Source organism: Vigna umbellata, chromosome 1, assembly GCF_029865625.1.
Source record: "Vigna umbellata cultivar VRB3 chromosome 1, Vumbellata_1.0, whole genome shotgun sequence".
Taxonomy (NCBI): Eukaryota; Viridiplantae; Streptophyta; class Magnoliopsida; order Fabales; family Fabaceae; genus Vigna; species Vigna umbellata.
In genome coordinates this window covers 107,921,228-107,944,308 of record NC_142165.1, presented here as the reverse complement: position 1 = coordinate 107,944,308, position 23,081 = coordinate 107,921,228, and the positions used below count along the sequence as shown (strand labels likewise).

The following is a 23,081-nucleotide window of genomic DNA, read 5'->3' as shown; positions in this document are numbered from 1 at the left end:
AAGAATGTTCATTTGAGTTAAAAGGGTGCAATAAGGAGTGTTAAATTGTATATAATTGTTTAGGAGTGATTTAAACCAATTTCTATTGTTGAGGTAGGTATGATGAAAAACTTTGTAAGTTCTTATTTGATAATTGAGTTTTGAATCTAGATTTTGTGAGTAATTATACATTTTTCTCTAAAATTAAGAATTATAAGCAAATGATGAAAATTTTCTCAAACCATGAGATTTTTTTTCAATTGAAAATAAAGCAAAAAATCACTTTTTCACTCTGTTTCTAATTCTGGTCAATGAATAAAAGGGAATATTTTTATTTTAAAGATATATTTCTTTATTTGAATGAGTATGATAATTATATTAATGCATATAAAATATTGAATAATATATTTAGTTTGTTTATTATAATTATTGAAGTTAATTAACAGAGTTTTGTCTTGGAATTTGAAATAGGTTAGCAGGAAGTAGATTATAGGAGAAAGGTAGGCATGAGTTGGTGTATCTATTTTATCTCTCATTTTTCGGTGTCCTTTACGCCACACCTGTTTTTCAAATTAACATTCAAATGCATATTAGTAGTTCCCAACTGCTATTCTCTAAATAATTAATATTTTCTTTTTAAATAAAATACTTTATTTTATCTGTCTGAAAGGGACAGAGTTTTGTAGGGTAGGATTTGGCTTCACAAATATTAAGTAAAATGAGTTACAATTAAATGAGTTGTTATATTTTTTAAATAAGATGATGATAGTTTGACAACATTTTAATATTATTTATGTCGTGATTGGTTTAAAATTATTTTACAATCAATAATAATCATAAACACTAACATCAATCAATCACATACTAACACATAAATGGTGTTAAAATGTTGTAAAAAAAATATTGTAAAAATATCATTATCTTTAAATAAAACGAATTATGTTTTAATTCTAAGTTATAGATTTTAATTTAGTAATAAATGCCTACTTGACGAGTGTTACTTTATCTTTTCAAACTAGTTAGAAATATTAACAAATATTTTAAAATATACCCATTTTTTTTATATATAAAAGGATTTATAATATGAAACAAATCTACCAAATAAATATAATAAATCTTAATACAATTAATTAGGCTTAATAATCTTTAATGAAGAAAGTAAATTATAAAACGATACAAAAATAAAAAATTACAAACCTTAATTTTAAAAGTTAAATATGCGTGTAATTCAATAAAATTGGAATTCATTTTTATTTTAAACTTTTCAAATTTTAAAATATAATCATTTTAATTCAATTACATAAAAGAATTTTAACGTGTTAAATGATATCTTGGATTCAAGTTTAATTTGTCTATTATAATTCAAATGTTAGTAATATAATTTAATACGAAAAAATTTGATATTATTAAATTAAAATAATTATATTAATTTATATTTTAAATTTAAAGAAAAATATATATCAAAATTTATAACATTAAAAAATTTTAATTTTACGTGAAAATTGTCCGACCCCATTTAAAACACACTCAAAACTTCAAGTAGTGGGATCCATGTGCCAAGAAGAGAGTAAGCATCTCAGTTAGTGGAAAACAGATGGCTGCAAGAGAGTGATTGTTCGGTTTGGGTGACGACAATACTTAATGCAAAATTTCAAATGTCGTGCCACTTCTCTGCATGCCTTCCTTCTTCTCCAAATTGCGGAAACCATTTTCTCCTCCTTCTCTCTAAAAATATTCACCTTCTCTCTAAGAAAATCTCACATTTTCTTCTTCCGATAACCTCTCAGGCACCGTTTGAACACTCCCGATGACAAGAGCTTTCGTTTAAACCGATCGGTTTATGATTCTGAGCTGGTGAGTTTCTTTCTCTCTAGTACGTTCGTTTAGTCTTGCATGCAACCCTCTATTTCTGGTCGTCTGAGTGGATAGTGTAATTCTGAGTGTTTTTGGTTTCTGTTTGGATCAATACTCCTAAAACGTGACTGTCGAACGTTAAGTCTTGGGTAGTGGGGAGCTATAATTCTGCATAGTTAAGCGTTCGGTTATGTATAGAGGTAAGGGAAGCTTATATAATTTGATTAAGACTGTTGTGTTGAACGTTTGTATGCTTGCATGATACATTGTTTTATTATTTGATGAGTATGGAATATGCATGTACTGCTTGTTTGGATGTGTGGATGGATGAATGATATACGCTGTGAACTGAGTTGAGATAGAGTTTAATCTTTGAACCGTAGTATTCTGAGCAAAGGTGATAGTATGGTCAAGCGTCATTATCGAGCGTTCGGTTCTTATTGGGTGGTCTTAACTGACTTCTCATGCTGTAGGGGTAGTGTCTAAGAGTCTTTCTATACTACTATATAGGATTAAATAAACTGTGACCGAGAGTTCGTATTCAGCATTCAATTTTCCTTTGAGTGTCCGTCTATATTAAGTTCTTCTACAAGAAATTTTGTTAATGAAGATTGTGTTATAATATTAGATATGTATAAATAAGTGGCGCAGTTGTGTGTGTGTGTGTATATATATCCATTCGATTTATGTAAGTTCATTAGTGCTCGGTTCTGGACCAAGCGTTCGATCTCAGTAACGCTCGTTCCTGATAAATACTTGGTCTTGGACCAGCACTCGTTCAATAGTGTTCGATTCTACAGGGCTCGGTCTTACACCAAGCATTGGGTTTTGTTTTCTGTAATATGTTATTACCGTTCTTAGAATAATAGTCTTCATTCAAACTCGATAGCATTCGTTACTTCATATTTCTCATCAGTATTAGTATTTAGTCTCAAGTAGAGAGGAGTAAGTCACGTGTGGGAATGGTAGGAGATCCTAGTCCATAAGGTTAACTTGGACGAAACAGATCAACCTCGGGTGGCAACTGTTGAGGGTATCCTAGTTACTACATCACCCGGGTGCACGAACCTCGGGTGACAACTGTTGATAGGGTATCCCAGTCAGAGTCAAGTGGTTGTTATTTGCATGCCTTGATGTACGAATATGATTTGGGTGTTGTTGGTTTAAGTATGAATGTTGTATGTTGTTATTGAATAAATTAAATTACATAAGCTTACCATGTTTATCATTTTGTCTGTGTTGTGCGTCCTGACATTGTCGTGTTGTAATGATCATCCGTGTGGATGTGAGCAGAAGGAGAAGAGCTGCTGGAAAAAGTATTGGAAGACGCAGCAGAAGTGAAGGGCGAACCTTAGGAACGTTCGGTCTGTTGTTAGCTTTAATTTTTGAAAGACCGTTGCAATAATAGTGTATTTTGTACACCGTTCGGTTTTAAATTTTTCTGATGTTAAGTAAGATCATTCGGCCGTAATTGTATCTCGCTTAGTGTTGAACTGATTTGTAGTATTGTTAATATATGATTACTCTCGTATATGGTTTTATACTGTATTTTTGAGATGTTACAAAAATTTAAAAATTAAAAATATATTTAATTATAATTTTAACAAAAAAGAATTATAAACCGAGAACAATCTTATAAACAATAACAAAAATTATAAAATAAGAAAAACACATGATTAATAAAGGTGTTAATTTAATCAAATTCAAAATCACTCTTAAATAGGCTCTTTTTAATGATCGGCCAAATGAAAGGTGTAAAAGTATTTTAGTTTCCAAAATCTTCTCATAAAAGTGGACTAAAATTAGGATCAAAGTGAATCTGAGTTTAGTGCAAAGATAATGTGATTCTAATTCGTTGGTACTTAAAATATGATTTGGGAAATAATAAATTATAATGTTGGCATGGGTTATTTTTTTTATTCAATCCGATTAGCTGTCATGCTGCACACAAAATTAAAAAATGGAATAAACAAAAAGTAACGTAGCATCTACCCTTTTCTTTCTATCTTTATTTTCTATTACCTTCTTACATCAGTCCCCATTTTCAATCAACCATGGAAAGGAACATAGAAAATAAAAAGATTATTACTTTTTCTTTAATTACTTTTGAAATTTCTTCTTTTGTTTACGTTTTGAAACAAATGAAATGATAGTCAATGGAGAGAGATTATTTTTCCTCTACTCTTGTTTAGATTCTTAAGAGAGAAAATACCGAAATTATTTAAATTGTAATAAGTTAATTATAATTTAAAATATTAAAAATGAAAAAAAAAACTTTTTAAAAGCGAATGAAATATAAAAAGTTAGTTTGGAAAGAAGGTGGTGGGGGAGTGGTGGCAGCGGAGGAAGGTGAGTCTGACGGAGTAAGGAAAGTGTGTAGTACGAGAGACAAAGCATCGTGTTATGTTCCCTTCTCTTCTAAACCACAATTCAAATAATTATTTCAATATTTTAAAAAATTAAATAATATTTTAAATAAATAAAAATCAAAGTTATAAGGGTTAAATATGTTTTTGGTACTTTAACTTGGAATTAGTTCCTCTCTAAAACTTTGACATAATTTAGTTCATAAACTTTAGACACATTTTTGTTTTAATATTAACTAAGAAATACGTTTGAAACTCTCAAATAAAATTAACAAAATTTGGTTAAAAAGACTAAAATTCATACATTTTTTAAGTTTAGGAACTAAATTAGTCCAAAATTTTAAAAAGTTTCAATTTTATTAAAAATTAAGGAATTAAAAAGATATTTAACCCATATTATAAATGTAAAGTAAACAAGTTCTTTACATATTTATAAAGACCGACTTAATTATTTAAATAATCAACCATTACAATGTGGTCACACATGGGATATAAAAATTCATGAATAAAATAAAAAGTAATAACTAAATTTTACTGAGGGAAGAAAAGAAAATAATACATTTTTGAAAGTAGGAAAAAAAAATTGTAAAAAGACCTTATGAAACAATTTTTATTTTGTAACAATATTCAGTGTTAAGCAAGCAATAGGAAAAAAAATAGATTTTAGTATATATTATTAAGAAAATATTATGTTTCTTTTATAAAATAAGATACTACTTTTTTATACGACTTCTCTTTTCACACATAATATATCATTCACTCTACGTTTATATCACTTCTACATTACACTGTGTGATTTTATACAATACCATTTTATATAATATTATAACAAATTACAGACACAAACAAATAATTTTTTTTTTCAAAAAATACAACAATTTCTAAATACATTTTAATGATTCAGAGTAATTTTTCATAGTTGATAATTTTCGGAAAAATCCGTATGTATATTTTACCAGAGAATAATATTTTATCTCACAAATAAACAGAAACATATATACACAAACCCACATAAAATTTCTTCAATACCTAAACTACCATTTTATCATAAAAGATATATAATTACACATAACACCTTTTATTTTGTTATAAAATATATCGTTAATAATTTCAGTAATTAGTCTAACATGCTTGATTCCATATTAGTTTATAGAGTTTCATAAATTTGTTTATTAATTGTGAGTTATGTAGATAACTAATTTTCTATTTTAACTTAATTGTTTTGGATAATGAGTAGGTGATTTAAAGAAAAGATGAAAATTTTTTAGAGAGAAGATGAAAGTTTTAGAGAGAAAGAAGAAAAAATAAGTTCAGAGATTTTGAGGAGAAGGTAAGCATGCAGAGAAGTGGCACACCATTTGAAATTTAGCATTAATTACTGTCGTCATAAAAAACGAACATTCACTCTCCTACAACCACATGTTTTTCACTTTCTGATTTCCAGATCCCCTTCCTTAACACTTATTTTCCACTACTTGGGGTTTTTAGTGGGTTTTAAATGGGTTCTAACAACCAGTATAGTAAAAGAATAAGAAAACAAAGAAGAAATGAGAAAGAAAATGATGAAAAAATAAAATATTTAGAAAAAATAAATTATGATATTTAAAGATAAATTTTACTTATAATTAATTTTTTTTTGATAAATAACTTATTAATGAATTTTAATTTTCAATAAACATTTTACTTGTGATTTTTAATAATTGATAATTTTTCGATGATTTTTAATTTATCAATTAATTTTACGATTAATAATGAATTTTATTTATAGATAAATATTTTTCTTAGTTTATTTAGACCCAATTTATTCTTATTTTACAATTTAAAAAATAATAAAAAAAATGTATAACATTTTTTTTTCACTTTTCTAAATTATGTGATTTTTGTCTTGTCTCTCAAAAGTGTTTATTGAGACAACTTCCCTCTCCTGTTTTCTTTCCTTGTTTCAAATTTCCGGTAAGCTAATAACTCCAAGTTTCTTCTTTCCCCTATCCCTTTTTTTTTTATTGTTCATCATCTTTATATTAGCTGCGATATATATAATATTGAAAAATTAAAATTATAAAAAATATCATCACACTACAACATATATTATCACTTCACTATCATTATTCATGTTACATTTTAATAGTAATTTATGCGAAAAATTTCAATTTTACCATTTAAAAAAAAACACAACTCAATTAAATAATAGAGAACAATGACAACTAGAAAACCCCTTGGGAAAGAAATCCCCACGTGATCTTATTGAAATGGCAATTTAGTGTTCTCCATGTTAATTCAAGCTCACAGAGGAATCTGACATTCATACACACCACATGCATGCTAACAAATACACACATAATACTATATATGCATTAAATATTATAATAACGAAAAAAAAATTAAAAGTAGAGCTTTATAACTTTTTATGACATTTTTATGAAGTAATAACTTCTATTTATTTATTTATTTATATATTTACTGTATTGATTCAAAGAAGAGAGTCAATATGCAAGTAAAGTTCCTTTTATGTGTGATTACATTAAAAACAAGATTGTTTGTTTCAAACTTTCCATGATACCGCACCACCACGAATGTAATGATGATCATGAATTTGTTTTTTTACATGTTTTGATCGTTAACATTTAAAGCTCTTGAAAACGATTCATTGTTTTTTTTGACATGTTTTCAGAAAATATACATGTTAGTTAAGCGTAATAAATAATTTTTAAAATTAAGATAATTAGATTATTTTTACGTGAATAATTAAATTAAATAATACATTGCAACGCAAAATGAAACTTTAAAAAATTTAGATTAAACGTGTCGGGAAATAAATTGTTATAGTATTTATGCTGCATGAAATTTGTTTAATTACATTTAATTACTACTAATCAATGATTATGAATAGCATTATCTGAGGGACAGGTTAAGGTAGGTGTAAGAAATAACGGGGTAATTAGCTGAAGAGAGAGAGCAGAGTATATAAAAAGGAGAAAAGGAATGGTTAGAACCGCAGAGAGTGAGTGGGGCCCACTTCCGTAACTGACGACGCCAACCATCCCATTCCAAAGTAACAACTCAACTCATGGCAACACAACAACGCTTCTTTTCTCTCTTTCTCTTTCTCTTTCTCTTTCTCTCTCTTTTCGCTTCTTCCTTTCATTTCCTTCACCACCAACAGCTCTTCTTTTTCTTCTTCATCTTCCGATTAGGGTTCTGTTCTATTCTATTATATTCTTTCTTCTTCGCCATTCTCATTTTGCAGAACACAGCACCCATTAAACCACCCATGGCTACGGAGCTTCTTCAAATCGATCCGCCGGAGCTCCGATTCGTTTGTAAGTCTCTCTTTTCTTTTTCTTTTTCTGAATTCAAAATATTGGTCTGTCTTTAAGCATAACCTGCAACGATCACACCACACTGTGGTTTCTCTTCTTTTTTCCGTTAGTTGAAGTGAGGAAACAAAGTTCATCTCTGGTTCAACTTGGGAACAAAACTGATCATTATATTGCTTTTAAGGTACCGTTCGTTTCCTCTCTTTTCTTTTCATTCCATTCCCTTTTTCATTTTGTTAGGAGTTCATGTTGTGACACGTTGAAAATAGACGAGAGTGTTGAGCAGCACATATAAGGAAATAATGTCTACACTCTCATTGACTTACCTTAAAGTTTTGGTTTGCTTCTATGGGTCTTTAGTTTTTGTTTTGCTTATATGGGTCGAATCATGGTTCATTGCTGTCGAATTTTTCTGGTCTATCCCTTAAAACAGCCAACACATTTGTATTTGTTGTATCTAATCACTAGCAAAGCCAAATGAATCAAATGCCAATGTCAGCGCAAGAATAACAAGAAACACATCTGTATTTCACTACTCTCTGCTCGCAGGTTAAAACAACGTCACCGAAGAAATATTGTGTCAGACCCAACATGGGCATCATCAAGCCCAACGACAAATGTGGTTTTACTGGTATTTTTCCGATATTATCAGTACAATTTTTAACGCGCTCGGATATGGTTGTATGGTTTCTGTATTTTATTGTGATGTGTGTGTTGGATGCAGTTACTATGCAAGCTCAGCGTGATGCACCGCCTGATATGCAGTGCAAAGACAAATTTCTGATTCAGAGCACCGTTGCCCCGTTTGGAGCCACGGAAGATGACATCACGTATAATATGGTGAGGTTATTTTGTTTATGGAAGATTTTTGGTAGACAACGAGAGAGATAACAAGATAGGAAATTTATAGATGTTATGTGATAGAGGAGTTGTGAACAGAGAGTAAGAGAGGAGGGGTCTGATCTCAACTCCCAAATGGAGTGCCGAGGTGGAAGAAGGAGAGAGAGGGAGAAAGAGTAGAAAGAAAATTGGTAAATGTTATGCATTGAAAAAATTGATAAGAGTAAATTGAGGTGAGAATTGGGTGAATTTGAATGTGTATAATACTGACATCAAAAGTCGGCGATACTATTGGGAGTGTCTATAAACCAGAGTTCATTGTTTATCTATTTTCTCCATGTTTTGAGATGCCAGTAATATGTGAAGGACAAGGATTTTTAGACAACGGTTCAACTCTAGTTTCTACTGCATTTTTCTTGTAAAGTATTGCTTTTTAGGTAGGCTTGATCGATTATAAACCCCCTCTCTCTCGACAGTTTGCAAAAGACAGTGGAAGGCTTATTGAGGAGAAGAAACTGAGGGTAGTCCTCATCAGCCCATCGTCTTCTCCGGTGTTGCTTCCAGTAAATGGTGATATGAAGCATGATCCATCCAACGAAATTGATGTGCATAAAGATAGGGTGCTCAGTGGAGTTGAAAAGATACCTCCTCGCACAGTGAGCTCCTCCTTCCGATCATTTCCCTTTGAACTTCAATTTCTCTTTCTTTCGAGTTGATTTCATTTTGACGATACGGTATATTTTTTTTTTCGGAAAATATATTGTATACTTGTTGTGATGTACTCTGAATAACAATGTTAACTTGCGTGAACCAGTAGCTATAATTTTGGTTCAACGTGATGGTGGTTTTCTGTCCCATCGCTTGATATATTATAACTTTATCATTTACTATTTTTATTTGTATCAGATTTCAGAGGAAGTTAAAGGTTTGGAACCAATCAAGGATACGAAGGAGGATAGAGCAGATGAGGATGTAGTCCCAATACAAACTGAGAATGTGGGTGACATGAAGGCAGCAAAGGACGACGTGCAGTTGAATTCAGATGACGAATCTGAGGAATTGAAGTCAAAGTTTGGTATAATGGATTCAAAGCTGAGAGAGGTTAGAGATCGTGAACTTAGATTAAATTTTAGATATGGGTAAATGTTTCCGTAAACACTTATAAAAAGATGGAAATAAACTTTTCTTAAATTCGAAATTATTCTATGCATAAATTAAAAATATATTTTTAGACTAGTTAAGATAAAAAAAAATTAATATAAATTAACTTCAACTTTCGAAAAAAATATTTTACTTATTTTTCTTATAAATATTTAAAAACAATTATCCAAACTAATTGTTTGCCACAGTCATTTTTATGTTAGTTTTCTATTCCATGTTTCACTCTTACTTTCTTAAAATTTCATTACAACTTTACTGCCAAATATCTGAAATTGATTACTCTAGTATCTTAAATGGGAAAGAAAATATTATAATGTTTGTTTTCAAGGTATCTAATATGTGATTAATTGCTCCTGTTACTAAATAGGAATCATTGTCAAACTTTATCGTTTTCAGTATCACTGAGGTTAACATGCTTTTGTTTCTGTATCCTAGTTCCTAAAGTGGTTTAAAAGTTGTCACTAAAGGTTGTTATATGGTTATATGTCTGTCTTATCAATTAATTTTACAAATATGTTATCTCAGCTTATGGTCAAGGGCGTGGAGTTAGTTCCTTAGTTGCATCTCGTTAATTTTTTTTAAACTTCAGAAATGAAAGCAATCAACATGTTTAGAATCTCTGCAGGTCACGGTAACCATCACTAAGCTGAAGGAGGAGAGGCGCAAGAACACGGAAGAAAAAAACTTGCTTAAGAAAGAGTTGGTACGGTTTTATTTTTGTTCCTTGACCTAAGTCTAAAGAGAAAAGGATCCTCATCTTTATGTGCTGTCAATTGTGGAGTGTTCTTATTAAGATAATGACCATTTAAGTTTTCTGATTAATGGTATTTTTTTTTCTTAATTTGATAATTGATATAAAAATTTTCATGTTTTGGTAGGAGTTGTTGAAGAGGGAAATCGCCAGGAAAAGAACTCAGGGTGGCTTTCCATTTCTATTTGTGTGCATGGTTGCTCTGATCAGCATGGCAGTTGGATATTATAGGCATCCTTAAGAGAGAAAACTGCGTGTATAGGATACCACACTTTCAAAAATCATGGATTTCTCCGTAATGATAACTGAGATAGAGGATGGTTCATTTGTTTATTGTGATGGTTTTACTACAGAGATGAAAGCTTTGTGAATCGGTGTAAAGTGAATTGAGCCTTTTAATACAAGTATAATAACCAGCATTCTGATACTTTGGTTTGTTCCTTAAATAATTTTAGATAACATTTTTTATTAGTATATTCTTCTACGGAGTGTTATAATTGACTTACTTTTTAATTTTGAGGTAAATTTTAATCCCAATTTCATTAAAAAAACTCAACAGTTCACATTATTGATATAAAAAAAACTCCTGTATTATCTTTAAAATACTTACAATTCATAATTTGCTATAAATTGTAACTTAATAAACTTTTTTCATTTATTTGTATATTTTTTACATGTTCAAATTACAATTTACACTTCAAATCAAACCAGTGCAGCACACTTGTTTCACATCTAGTTTAGTCCAATAAAAGTAATTTTCAAGTTATACAGTCTCAAAGTTATCTTTTTTTCTAAAGAAAGATTTTCAGATTGTAGAGTATAAAAATGATATTCAAATTGTGTAATCCAAAACTATATTTTTTTCATAAGATTGCAGGAAGAAATTTGTGGTGGTGCAGGAAGCTGCCCTTAAGATATTTATGCGCACTTGTTAGAATTCACTATTTGAGCCCAATTCCATAGATGAGTCTAGTCAGCGTGATCTTAAAAGAGCTTCAGATACAAAGTTAAAACTATCCATATACGAAAATTGTACAACATGTTAATGGAAAACTTGGGTTGACATTGCTTTTCTGAAAATGCTATTTTTTTTGAACATTAAAATATAAATACATTTTTCAATTTTATATTTCGAAAAACTATTTTTTCCTGCCAAACACTGCGTGATGTCGGACTAGGCATTCAAAATATATCAGCAAAGAATCAAGTTTTCTTGACTTCCGTTTGATTGAAAAAAAAAATTAAATAGAAAATAAAAGAAAGGGAGAAAAATAAGTAAAAAATAGAATAAAAAAAATTTGTTTGATGAAAGATAAATGAAAAATATGGATTTATAATATTAAATCTATTATGTTAAATCTATCAAGAACGATAAGTTGTTTCTCTAAATAAGGATTCAATGGTTAATCGATGGTTTAATAATCACATTTCATTTGTCTATCGTTATATAAATATCTAAATTAATAAATAAAATATATTAACATTCATTCCATAAATACCATTGTACGTATATATTATTATCCTTGTCCATAATAGTTCTATGATAAAAAAACAATTTAGATTATCATTATAAAATATTTATTTATGTTAATTGCGGCTGAATATACAGAACAGGTGCTTGAGTGATTATGCAGTGATATATAGCTGAGATAAATTCACACTGCGTTGTGTACAATCGTGAGAAATCAAACATCCTACTTACAAATGCTGTGCCTTCAAAACACACAAAATTATCCTTTAAAATTGACTGTCACAATCTAGCAAACGCAAAAAACTATAGTCAATACCTTTGCATCATCAATACCATGTATACACACAAAATTCCAATCACCTCAGCCGCATCATCATCAAGTTAACAACTTTACTAAAAACCAAACAACCCCTTTTCTTTTCCTATGTCAGCAAAATCAGGGTCACCAAAAATTCTTCCCTCGTGTCTTTTTCTTCTCTTCTACATCTCAAGTTCAAATCTTGTAAAACTATTTGACAAAAAAGTCCACACAACCAAAGCCAAGCCGATTTTACATACACCACACCCAAAACCTCTTCAATACATCACATAATCATCAAACATCATCAGTATCTATATATATATATATATATGTGTGTGTGTGTGTGTTTGTTCTAACTGGCATGCCACTGATGAACACTTTGTTCAAGGGGTGACCCGGGAACATAGGGTACAAAACCTCGTCCACCAAACACGGGTCGCATGACAGAATCATCAAACTTGCGCCAATAGTGGTGCACCCCACGAGTAGGAATGGAGCTTAGTAGCATTCTAAAGGTGGTGGTTGGAGGAGGCCCATTTGGGGTGCCACCATTGGTCCATGATGAATCCTCTCTTCCACTGCCAAGAAGTGGCACTGTGAATGATTTTGGTGTCGATGGTGGGGACGCAAAGCTCATCACATGCTTTGACGAAGGAAGCAATAGCCTTACAAGTGGCTTTGTCATCAACCCAAATGCCTGCACATCATTTCAAAACCATTATTCATCGCTTTTTCATACTCCATTTTATCATTGGGGAATCACACCTATCAAACAACACTTTCCTTTTCATTACAAGAAAATGACACTTCTCCAAATCCACCAAGAAACTATGTTTTCTCATGTTCAACCATTGGGGACTCCTACCAAACTGGACAACCATCATTTCATTATTTGTTTATTTCCATGGTCCTACTCTACTACTCCATTGGAAAACTCTAACTCACAGATTAACTAACTAGTACCAGATAAAAGTGTTAATTTTAGACTATGTACTAATTTAACTTCCTCAAGCAACCAATGTTCTGATCAAGAGAAGATTAGCGTCTAACCAATGTGCTGAAGAGTACAACAGTGATGGTACTAGTGATCATGATGGCATTCTCACGCAATTTAGTATGGCCCAACCGAGTAAACTGCGTGTGAAAAAGTAATTATTTAATGAAAAAGACCCAACAACTTAGCCATAGAGGAGAAGAATTGAAAGCAATGAAGTTTGATTCCTTCACCTGATTGTAAGCAAGTGCGATAGAAACTGCTCCACGCATGAGACCAGCCCACCAAATTGTTACCTGAGAAACAAAATCACGACAAGAATATTAAACTCCTCAGTTATCAACACCCTGACAAGGTAATCAAAAGGAAACCACATACTTGTTGCTTTAACTCAATTTTCTCAGATTGAGACTTCTTAAACAAGTTGGATAAGAAGGACAGAGGGAAAACAAATGCAGCTCTTCCCACTAGAATAAGTGCCAACAGCAACGAACTGACCCCAATAGATTTTCTTGGGCTAATGAAGAGATCACAATGTCAATTTCACTCTTGACAGAGAAGTTTCAAGCAAGTTTGATTTCATCCAGAAATTTTTTACCTTTCACTTACGATTCGCCACTTCTCTATATCTAATGCGTCCATCCCCACATAGAGGAAGATGAAGATTTCAGCAATGAATGACAAAGTGGCAAAAACATGCCTGCAACAGGAAATTAAAAACAGTGAAAACTAATATCATTAGAAACAATATTGTAATTGTGTGTTGAAGAATTAATTTCACGTACTTTGTTGTCACCCTTGAACTTTCAGTTACATTATGCCACGTGTAGTGAGACATCACAATTCCGCAGAAGAAAACGGTCAGAATGGCACTCAAAGAAAATAGCTGCCGAAAAAATAAATTAGTTAGCATTGGAATTATTTATGCTAAAAGGGTAATGAAAAGTTTCAGAGAAAAATATTACTTCAGCCAGCATATATGAAAGGTATGCCATGAGTACCATGAGAGCAACCTCACGGTCTGTAGAATGCCTAACATTTGATATGAAAATCAATTAGAGAATGATCGCCAACAAATTTTGTGTGAGATATTTCATTTCAGGGGTGAAACATATTGCAAAATAGTGGAATGTTAGAGCGAACCTTATTAGCTTGTCAAAATAGAGTTTTTTTATTATGTAAGCACTAAGCAATCCAGCCTGAAAACCGAAAAGAAACACCAATGATCCCAAGCTAACAGTAGCATCAGAAAAAAGAGAGGGGACATGTTAGAAAGTGACAGGAAAACTTACAAAGATTCCCAACACAGTGCTTGCAATGAATAGATATAAAAAATTTCCTATTAACTGTAAGGCAGTATTTGAGTCAATGTGAGAGAGGTCAAAATTTTGAATTGCTTTGAAGAGCACTACAGAGGTAGCATCATTGACTACTCCTTCCCCAAAGACCAGGCTATATAGTAAAGGAGTCTCATCCTGATTAAGAACCTGAAGCATACAAATACATACGATCATTTTCAGTGTCTGTAAGGGGAAAGAAAGAAAGTTTACAGTGTTTCTTCAGACATTTATATACCTGCAACGTGCAAACTGAATCTGTTGCTGAAAATATTGCTCCAATTGCTGCATTCAGTTGACTCAGGTAAGTAGAGATAGGAGGATATAGGAATTGTTTTAAGTTTGCAGTTAATTCCAACAAAGTATTGTAAAGGGAGGAGGAAATTTAAGCACACCAAGAAAATCTCCAATCTTGAGGGAATCAATGTCCAACTTCTGAAAAAAATGTATGGCACCTATTCAAATCAATAAAACTTATAAACAAATTTGGACAACACAACCAAATATGATTTGATATAACTTTGTAAGGTAATTTATCATAAAAGAAGAATTAGTGGATGACTTCAATTACCCAGTGATATGATGCAGAATGATATCAAAGTACCAACTGCACCAAAGAGCATAATAGTCATAAAGTTGCGGAAAAATTGTTTCTTCTTCACTTGAAACCTGAACGGTTAAAGAATAAAAGAGAAATTGAAATTGCAGTGAGTCATTTAATCAAATTCATTCAGATTAAAGCATCAGTTCAGTGAAAATCTTAAATTATGCAGTTCAACACAGCTTCAGCATATGTAACTAAAAGCTGAATAAAGAAAAGAAAGGAAAGTGTAGAAAAGAATAGTGAACTAACCCGGCATTGAAAATGATGGGTGGGAGAAGGTAAATGAAGAAAAGATCTTCACTGAAGACTAGTATATGAGAGCTTTTTCCTCCAGTGGTAAGCAGTATAAAGACCCCAGTACAAAGACCCTGCCAAAGAAAAACCATACTTTTTCTAAAACTTCTCAATGTCGATAGCTACAAAAAGAAAAGGAAAAAGAAGAAGCAAGTATATATATTGAGAGTACTAGGTATAGAGACTAAGAATCTGACCATTAGAAGGGCAGTGATGGATTCATTGATCCATCGGTTCTCTTCCAACAGGTGACCGATGATGATGCAAGCACACAGAAGGGCAACAAAAATGTTCATGGAGACAACAGAAGCATGATCAGAGGTCATGAATGTGGTTAGTTTCTGGAACATTGCTCCAACAGGCATGGTAGACATTAAGGTGAAAGAGAAGAGGTTGTAAAAAGATGAAGAAACAGACTTGTTGCACGTGTTCCCTCCCTGGTTCAGTGCGCAATATATGTGTCACATTCGAAGTGAAATGGAGAAGAATGCAGAAGCATAGGAGTGAGTGGAAAGAGAAAGGTGGTGGGAAAAGGAAGAGGGTGAAGGGTTTGATATATATAGGAATTGTGTGAGAAATGAAAGAGGTGATTTAGAAACGATGATGAAGGTTTGGAACGTAGGGAACACTTGCTTTTTGGCATGCCAATGCTATGCTGTGCCAGTGGAAGAGGGAGACATGACTTCGCACTTCCTTATGTCCCACATCATCATTCTGTCGCATTTCGCTTTCTCATTTACCCTCCTTTTTCAATTTTTATCCTTCAAAAAAAAGTTCCCTCTGTACAAGTTAACAATACATAAATTAGGTTTAGTTACCTTTTTTTTTTCTATTTAATTTCTTTCCCTTAATAACTAAAGGTTTTAATATTTAATTATTTATTTTATTTGTTTCCTTTATTAATAAAAGGTTTTGACTTTATTATTATTATTATTATTAATATCAATTCTCTATTAATAGATGAATGAACTTATTGATATTACTGGTATTAAATAACTATAATATTTAATATAAATTAATTAATTAAAAATAAATTAATAATAAATAAAAATACATTATTTAGTTAATTAAAACTTATAAAATTTTTCATGTGTATCAATTAATTATTTGATTAAAAATTATAAAGTTATTGATAATATTAAACAATCAATTAATAAATAAATTCTTAATAATATCGTGGTGTGCTTTGTAAATTGCAATATTTACTGAATCCGGAAAGAACCGTGTTATTGGATTTTAAAAAATGCTTAAGTAAATATTTTATTCACATACACACCACGTTAAATTTAATAAACAAATACATACTAAGAAAAATAGTAATTAAGTCAATAGATTATATTATAAAACGACAATTATAATAACTACTATGGTTTAAGAAATCACTTCAAAGAGAAAAAGGTTTTATGTTAGACTATTTTTAGTTATGAGAAATCCAACACCATTTTTATTTCTTTGGTTTCATTAATTAAAATATTAATTTATGTTATTTTATAGCACTAACACAAAAATATTTTTAATGTCAGGGAAATGTTTGACTTGTACCTCATTGATGTCAAAATTAAAAATTAATGTTTTTGAACTTCAGTTAAACCAAAATTCTACGATTGAATGACAAGTGTCGCATCACACAATCATCCAATTCAATTTATTTTAAACAAAAATTGAACAATTTGATCACTGTTAATACACTAACAAACATTAAATATTATTAATTTTCTAAATCTTTATGTTCACAATTGATCAAAATCTAAAAACAAATAATATTTCAACACAATTAAAAAAGAATTCCAGGATAGATTATATATCAAAATTAAAATTATTAATACAAAATATAACCATTTAATATGAAAATTGTCAAAACTAAAACTATTAATATGAAACTCAAACTATTTTCATATCACTTTTAGTCTTCCTATAAAGAGTACAAAATCATACAATTATGCATTGTTTTAGAATCATGCTCATTAATTGTTAATGAATCATGCTCATTAATTGTCAATAAAACTTATCATGAATCACAAATAATTAAATGAATAATTATCATTAATTCATTAAATGTTACATTCAATAAGACTACTGCAGAGTACAAGGGTACATCTCTCTTTTTTAGACATCAATGCTTGCAAATATATTCGCATATGCTCAAATGTGTTTCCAAAAATTTTGGATGGTCTAAGGTTCGATAAATCCATACATGAAATACTGATCTTGGTTTACAGTGATACCTATAACAATATAGTTAAATATAAATTAAAAAGTAACAATTCCAAGATTTATATATGAAAATTGGAAAACTTGTCTGCATCATAGTTGAATGATTGAAATATGTAACATTTTATTTCCAAAATTACCTCTATTATATCATTTATATTAATGTACAACGAGACATGACATTGATGTCGAAGGTCGAACTGACCGACATCATTTCTCCTATTGATGTTGGAGTATGTGTGAATTAACATCAAGTTTTGTATCTTAATTACAAAAATGTCACTGTAAGTTTTGATGTTGAAATTATGGTGGGATGACATTAATTTGGCGAGCCTATAAGCCATTTTTGTGTCACTGTAGGTATTTTACATGTTTTATCTTACATGAATAACTTATTTTAAATCTAAAGTTGGTTTAAAATAAAACATATGTAAGGTTTTTTTTTTCCATTTTTATAGTTTAAGTTAAACATAACATCAATTAAGATTAAGTTTAATCAAAATTAATTTCATAAGAAATAACTTTTACAAACACTTCTCTTACACACAATATAAATATAATTTTACAGTATACATATAGTTGGTCTCTTTTTAGAAACAATCATTACAAAAAATCTGGTATACAAAAGGCAGTTTTAATACGAGGATTAATTAAATTTGTTATTTTTTTATATATAATAAGTTAGTTGAGGAACAGTAAAAATTAATATAGTACTTTTAATTTTAATCTTTTTCATTCTCGTACTATTTGAAAATATCACACTTTGAAATCTCATTTTATAATGTGGAAGTGTTGTTTGAGCTACTTGAACTAAAAGAGGTTGAATTTCTTGATCTAAAGCTTCTCCTCTTCCAACTTTACTTCTTAATAAAGTAGCTAACTTTGTTATGTCTTATAAATAAATCAAACAACCACATTCATGATATTTGTTTATAGAACCACAAATATTCTGTATTGTTTGTTTGGGATCAAAAGAGCCAAAAATAGAATAAGCTTACTGTGCATGTAGGAATCTGTTCAGAAATGTTCAGTTTTTTTTAAATAAAACAAGAGTTTTTTTATTTTTTCCTTTAAACGTATATAGTTCACATTCAAAAAATCCTTACAGCTTATGCAGATAACTCACCCTCTCTCACACAAATTAACTCTCTGAAATTCCCTGAAAACAAACACAAAAATAGATAAAAAAAATCAGTCTTTACACATCCAAATTACTCTTTATCCTCTCTATATTTCAAATGAAGTACTACATATTGATTAAAGGGTAATTTAAAAAAATAAAATAATATTAATAACATATTCTCATTAAAAAATAATACTTTAATACACACAATTTTGTTTACATTTATTTGAATTTATCCTTTTTTATTTTTTACTTTCATTTTTCTTTCTAAAAAATTATAAAAATTTATTTTTTTAAGATTAATTTATTCTTGTTAAGTGTTTTAAACGAATATCAATGTGTCATTATATTCTTATTCTTATCATTATAACTAGTAAAGAAATTCATCTATTTAGCATTGTTTTCAAAAACCAATTTACCCAAGTAGAGAGTTGATAGGTGGATTACTTTAATGAGTTTTTGTTGAATGTAATTGAAATTTAAATGTTAAGTTAGAAACATATGAAAGTTGCACTATGGTGTGGGTTCATAATGATTATCAATAGTTTCTTCGTACTTAACAAACAGATACTCTTCCAAGGATTCAATTGTCCCTCACTCTCAACACAACTTCAAACATTAGATGTCAGCTGTCGTGCTTTTCTTTTTTTTTTCTTTTCGATTAAGTTTCAGCTTCAAATATTCTATCTATTTTAATTACTTGCTAATTGTTAAGCTCTGATATAAGTTTAGGCGTAAGAAGTTATTACACATTAATTACTTTTTGCAAAATCAAATTAATTTGTCCTTTTAATTTTTTAAATGAGTTTAATTTTATGTATAAAGGTATACGTAATGAACGGGAAGATGGCCATGAAAGCATCACATTCATATTGATATGATGAGTAATTTTGATGACAATTTTTTTTACATCACTCGACTCATTGTCCACGTGTGGCTCATCAGCAGTAAAACATTCAGAAAATTATTCCTTGTTGTAATATGTGACATGATGCTTTCTGTTTAGGTTTATTTTGTCAATAATGCCATGCATTTTTTTAATAAACAATTATATGAAAAGAAGAAAATTTATTGATGAACATCAAATTTTATAACATTCTTTTGTTATTTGATGTTAGAGGAAATAGACTAAGTTAATCTAAGGTGCTCCTTAAATATGTTTGATTCATTTCCCAATTTCTAAAGCTTAACCCAATTTATTTGCTTCATATATGTCTTTTCTAGCTTGAAAATATCAATTTTTTCATTGTTTTCTTATTACAAAAATTCCAGAACAATTATAATTTGTCGAGAATCCAAAATTATATATTTTTCATTATATTGTTTTAATTATATTTTCAATTTTCATCATTTAAATATTTAATAATTCCAAACCTTCTATTTAATATCTAACAACGATTAAGAAATAGTAAAAAAAACTATACGATAAACCATATAAGTAGATAAATTACATGTTAATTTTTTCAAAAGTTGAATTAAATCTAAACTCATTTTCTAATATAACATTAAAATCCATTTTAATAAAATTTGTTAAGTTTACTTTATTATTATTATTATCAAACAATGAACTATTTACAAATAGTTAGTATTATTTTCAATATTCAAGTCTCAACATAAAATAAAACAAAATTACAATACAAAAATTGGAACAAACTTATCTTACATATACTTTATTAATATATACAAAAATTCAGATGATAATACACTTAAAAAAAATTCAATCTATTAGGAAACTTGTTGTTTATCTTCAAAATTAGTTTAAATTTTCACAAAGATTTAATTAAGATAAGATTCATTACCTTAGATTATGCCCTTCTTGCTTTTGGATTATTGAAATGGATATAAAATGAGTATTAATGAAGTGCCATCCAAAATTGATAATTATCTGAATGATTCTAAATACTTTGTTGATGAAGGATTTTACGTATTGATTTTCATAACTTAAATACTAATAATGTGTAACAATCCCAAATAAGTGGGTCCTGGATTGCTGACTTATATAGATTTGATTTTATTCGGTAATTGAATGGTGGGTTTGTACAGAGTCCATTATTATTATAATTTCCACAGAATTAGTTCATTATGGAAACAATCTCATTATTGCTGTCTAACTTAGAAACGACAATATACTTGTTCCGTTTAATTCATCATCAATATTTAATTTCTTTAAATATATATATATTAAACAACTTGTACTATAAAGCATCATAAAATATCAACTTTATACTTTTTCATTCATAAAAGAAAAAACATCACAGCTCAAAGATTAACATTTTTTCCCTTTTTAAATAAACAAAAAGACAAGCCTTTAGAAAAAACCCTTAACCATATTTTAACTTTTGATAGACATCAATGAGGGCATGTTCATTCTTCCACCAAAACATACACTCATCTTTCTTCTGCACACCAAATGTTTGTTTTATTTTCCCATTGACGGATTTCTGATAATTATGTTTTATTTCGCTGCATATGGTTTCTCAAACAACCAATGTTCTTTGGCTTTGGTTAAAAGGATGATTAATTCAAGATCATTGCATGAATTTTTTTTTTAATTTATCGACAATTGTTAGTTATTAGTAATTTTGTTAGTGAAAGAAATATATAACTTTTCTTATTCATATTTTTAAAATTTTCCAATCAATCTTATGTTTTTTTAGCGAGAAAATTTAATTCATAATATTTCTCACATTCTCTTTTAACTTTACCACTAAATCATTTTATACCTTCTAAGAATCCACCTCTTTTAATTATGTCCTAAATGTTGAATCTTCTTTTCATTTTATTTTCAAGCAAAAGTTATAATCCTCACGGTTATCAGATTTTATCAATTGAACCTGACTGAGAATAAATAAAATCCAACCAAAATTATTAAAATAATAATCATTTAAACGAATATTAAACTATTCAAAGATTAAGTTATTAGACTATTCAAATATTAAATAATATAATCAGTTTAAAAAATTTTAAAAATAAAAAATAAAAAATAAAAAACTTGTTAGCAATGAACTCAAATATAGCTATTTAAATTATTTGTAGGCTGTTATTCAAATAAAAATGCGAACTGATTAATTAAATGACAGGGTTGAAAATATATAATATAATAATGTCATTGCTTGTAGGTTAAGGGCTTTGCTATTAGACATCCACACTTTTCTTTTCTAAAACTATAATTTGTAAAAAAAATAATAATAATTTTTTTTTCAAGTTTTTCTCTCTCTCCAATTAAAAAAATCTCACACCTTATTTTAAAATTTGTTAAATTTTTTTTTCTTTAATAAATTTCAAAATCCAAATTTTTCAAAAACGTCAATAAATTTTGAAATGTATTGAAATTATTTTAAATTTTTTTAACAAATTTCAAAATTTTTGTTAAAGAAAAAATTATTCAACTGATTTTGAATTCAATTAAAAGAGAAACGCAACCTCATATTATTTTTGGGAATTGAACGTGGAGAAAGAAATACCCAAACGTTTTATTCGTAGAAGTTCTTAATTTGCAATGCGAAGCTGAAATAATTTTTCATAATAATGCACCTATGTTTCCATTCACTTAATTTTTCGCAAAAAAATAAAAATGAAAACAGACAAACTGTTCTGCGTGAATTAAAAAAACTATATTTGTTTAATTTTAAATATAAAACACTAAGTTATCCACGTTATTGTTGTAGAAATATCCTTTTATTTAAATTTGGCTATATATAATTAAAGGAAATTTAAAAATTTATGAAATGAAAAAATTGGATGAACCTCGTAAAAAAACTTAGTTGGTGTGAAATTAGGCATTTTTTCCTTACATTTAAGTTCAAAAAGTAGTACATAATTAATTTTTTTATTATGTAATTAATTATAAATGTTTTATTTTAAAATTTACCTTTAAGAAGTAGACATGCATGTAATGAAACGCTTAACACAGTAACTGATATTAACATTTTACCCAAAAGAAGAGAGTCTATTCGTTCTATATACTTAAACTTTACAATAATAAAGGGTTATGAATATTAAATATATTACAATAAAATTCCATTAGAAAATAATATTTTTATATAAACATTATTTGTTTACATTTATAATAAATAATTTATATCGTGATAATTTTTTTATTAATTATTATTTTTAATTCAAAAATTAAAATCGTAATTTCAAATATATTGAACTTTTATTTATTTTTAAATAGTTATATTATTGATATAAACTGATTACTGATTTTGAAAACTCAATTTTATTTATCCATGATATTAAAATCAATATTTTATTCAACGAATCCAGAGCCAGTCTCTTGAACTAATGATTTTGTTCATATTGATATAGCATGATAGAGAAGTTAATCTGTGTAATTAATATCAAAAGTTCTTGGATTGACTTTTCCTTGAAAGAAATAAAAGAATGTCTCTCTGTCCTTTTCAACGGTTAAAAATAAATAAATCTTAAGTAATTTTAACATATATTTATATAAAAAAATTGATATATTGAGATGTTTA

At 29.0% G+C, this 23,081-nt stretch overlaps 2 protein-coding genes across 2 annotated transcripts; one reads left to right on the top strand and one right to left on the bottom strand.

Moving 5' to 3' along the window:
• Positions 1-7,240: 7,240 nt before the first annotated feature.
• On the top strand, positions 7,241-10,695 carry LOC124825050 (vesicle-associated protein 1-2-like). Its single transcript, XM_047297593.2, has 8 exons — positions 7,241-7,519; positions 7,630-7,700; positions 8,066-8,147; positions 8,241-8,356; positions 8,833-9,012; positions 9,263-9,457; positions 10,143-10,220; positions 10,396-10,695. The coding sequence occupies exons 1-8, from the start codon at positions 7,267-7,269 to the stop codon at positions 10,507-10,509; spliced, it is 1,089 nt and encodes a 362-aa protein (XP_047153549.2). The 5' UTR covers positions 7,241-7,266; the 3' UTR covers positions 10,510-10,695.
• A 1,287-nt stretch (positions 10,696-11,982) lies between these two features.
• Positions 11,983-15,832, bottom strand: LOC124825059 (sodium/hydrogen exchanger 1-like). The gene is made up of 14 exons (XM_047297604.2): positions 15,467-15,832; positions 15,225-15,343; positions 14,943-15,040; positions 14,767-14,826; positions 14,610-14,656; positions 14,327-14,521; positions 14,178-14,233; positions 14,000-14,066; positions 13,820-13,920; positions 13,633-13,734; positions 13,413-13,551; positions 13,268-13,330; positions 13,091-13,174; positions 11,983-12,737 (listed from the first exon to the last, which is right to left on the bottom strand). Exons 1-14 carry the CDS (start codon positions 15,641-15,643, stop codon positions 12,393-12,395), a joined length of 1,653 nt encoding a protein of 550 aa, XP_047153560.1. The 5' UTR covers positions 15,644-15,832; the 3' UTR covers positions 11,983-12,392.
• Positions 15,833-23,081: the final 7,249 nt, after the last annotated feature.

Bases quoted from the DNA above. Each gene is read 5' to 3' on its own strand.
- LOC124825050 (XM_047297593.2), top strand. From the start codon at position 7,267: ATGGCAACACAACAACGCTTCTTTTCTCTCTTTCTCTTTCTCTTTCTC. The intron at 7,520-7,629 runs GTAAGTCTCTCT...TTTTTCCGTTAG, and splicing joins GCCGGAGCTCCGATTCGTTT to TTGAAGTGAGGAAACAAAGT. The intron at 8,357-8,832 runs GTGAGGTTATTT...CTCTCTCGACAG, and splicing joins ATGACATCACGTATAATATG to TTTGCAAAAGACAGTGGAAG.
- LOC124825059 (XM_047297604.2), bottom strand. From the start codon at position 15,643: ATGTCTACCATGCCTGTTGGAGCAATGTTCCAGAAACTAACCACATTC. The intron at 14,067-14,177 runs GTTCGCTCTAAC...ATCAAATGTTAG, and splicing joins TATTTTGACAAGCTAATAAG to GCATTCTACAGACCGTGAGG. The intron at 13,175-13,267 runs GTGAAGGAATCA...TTTCACACGCAG, and splicing joins TCGCACTTGCTTACAATCAG to TTTACTCGGTTGGGCCATAC.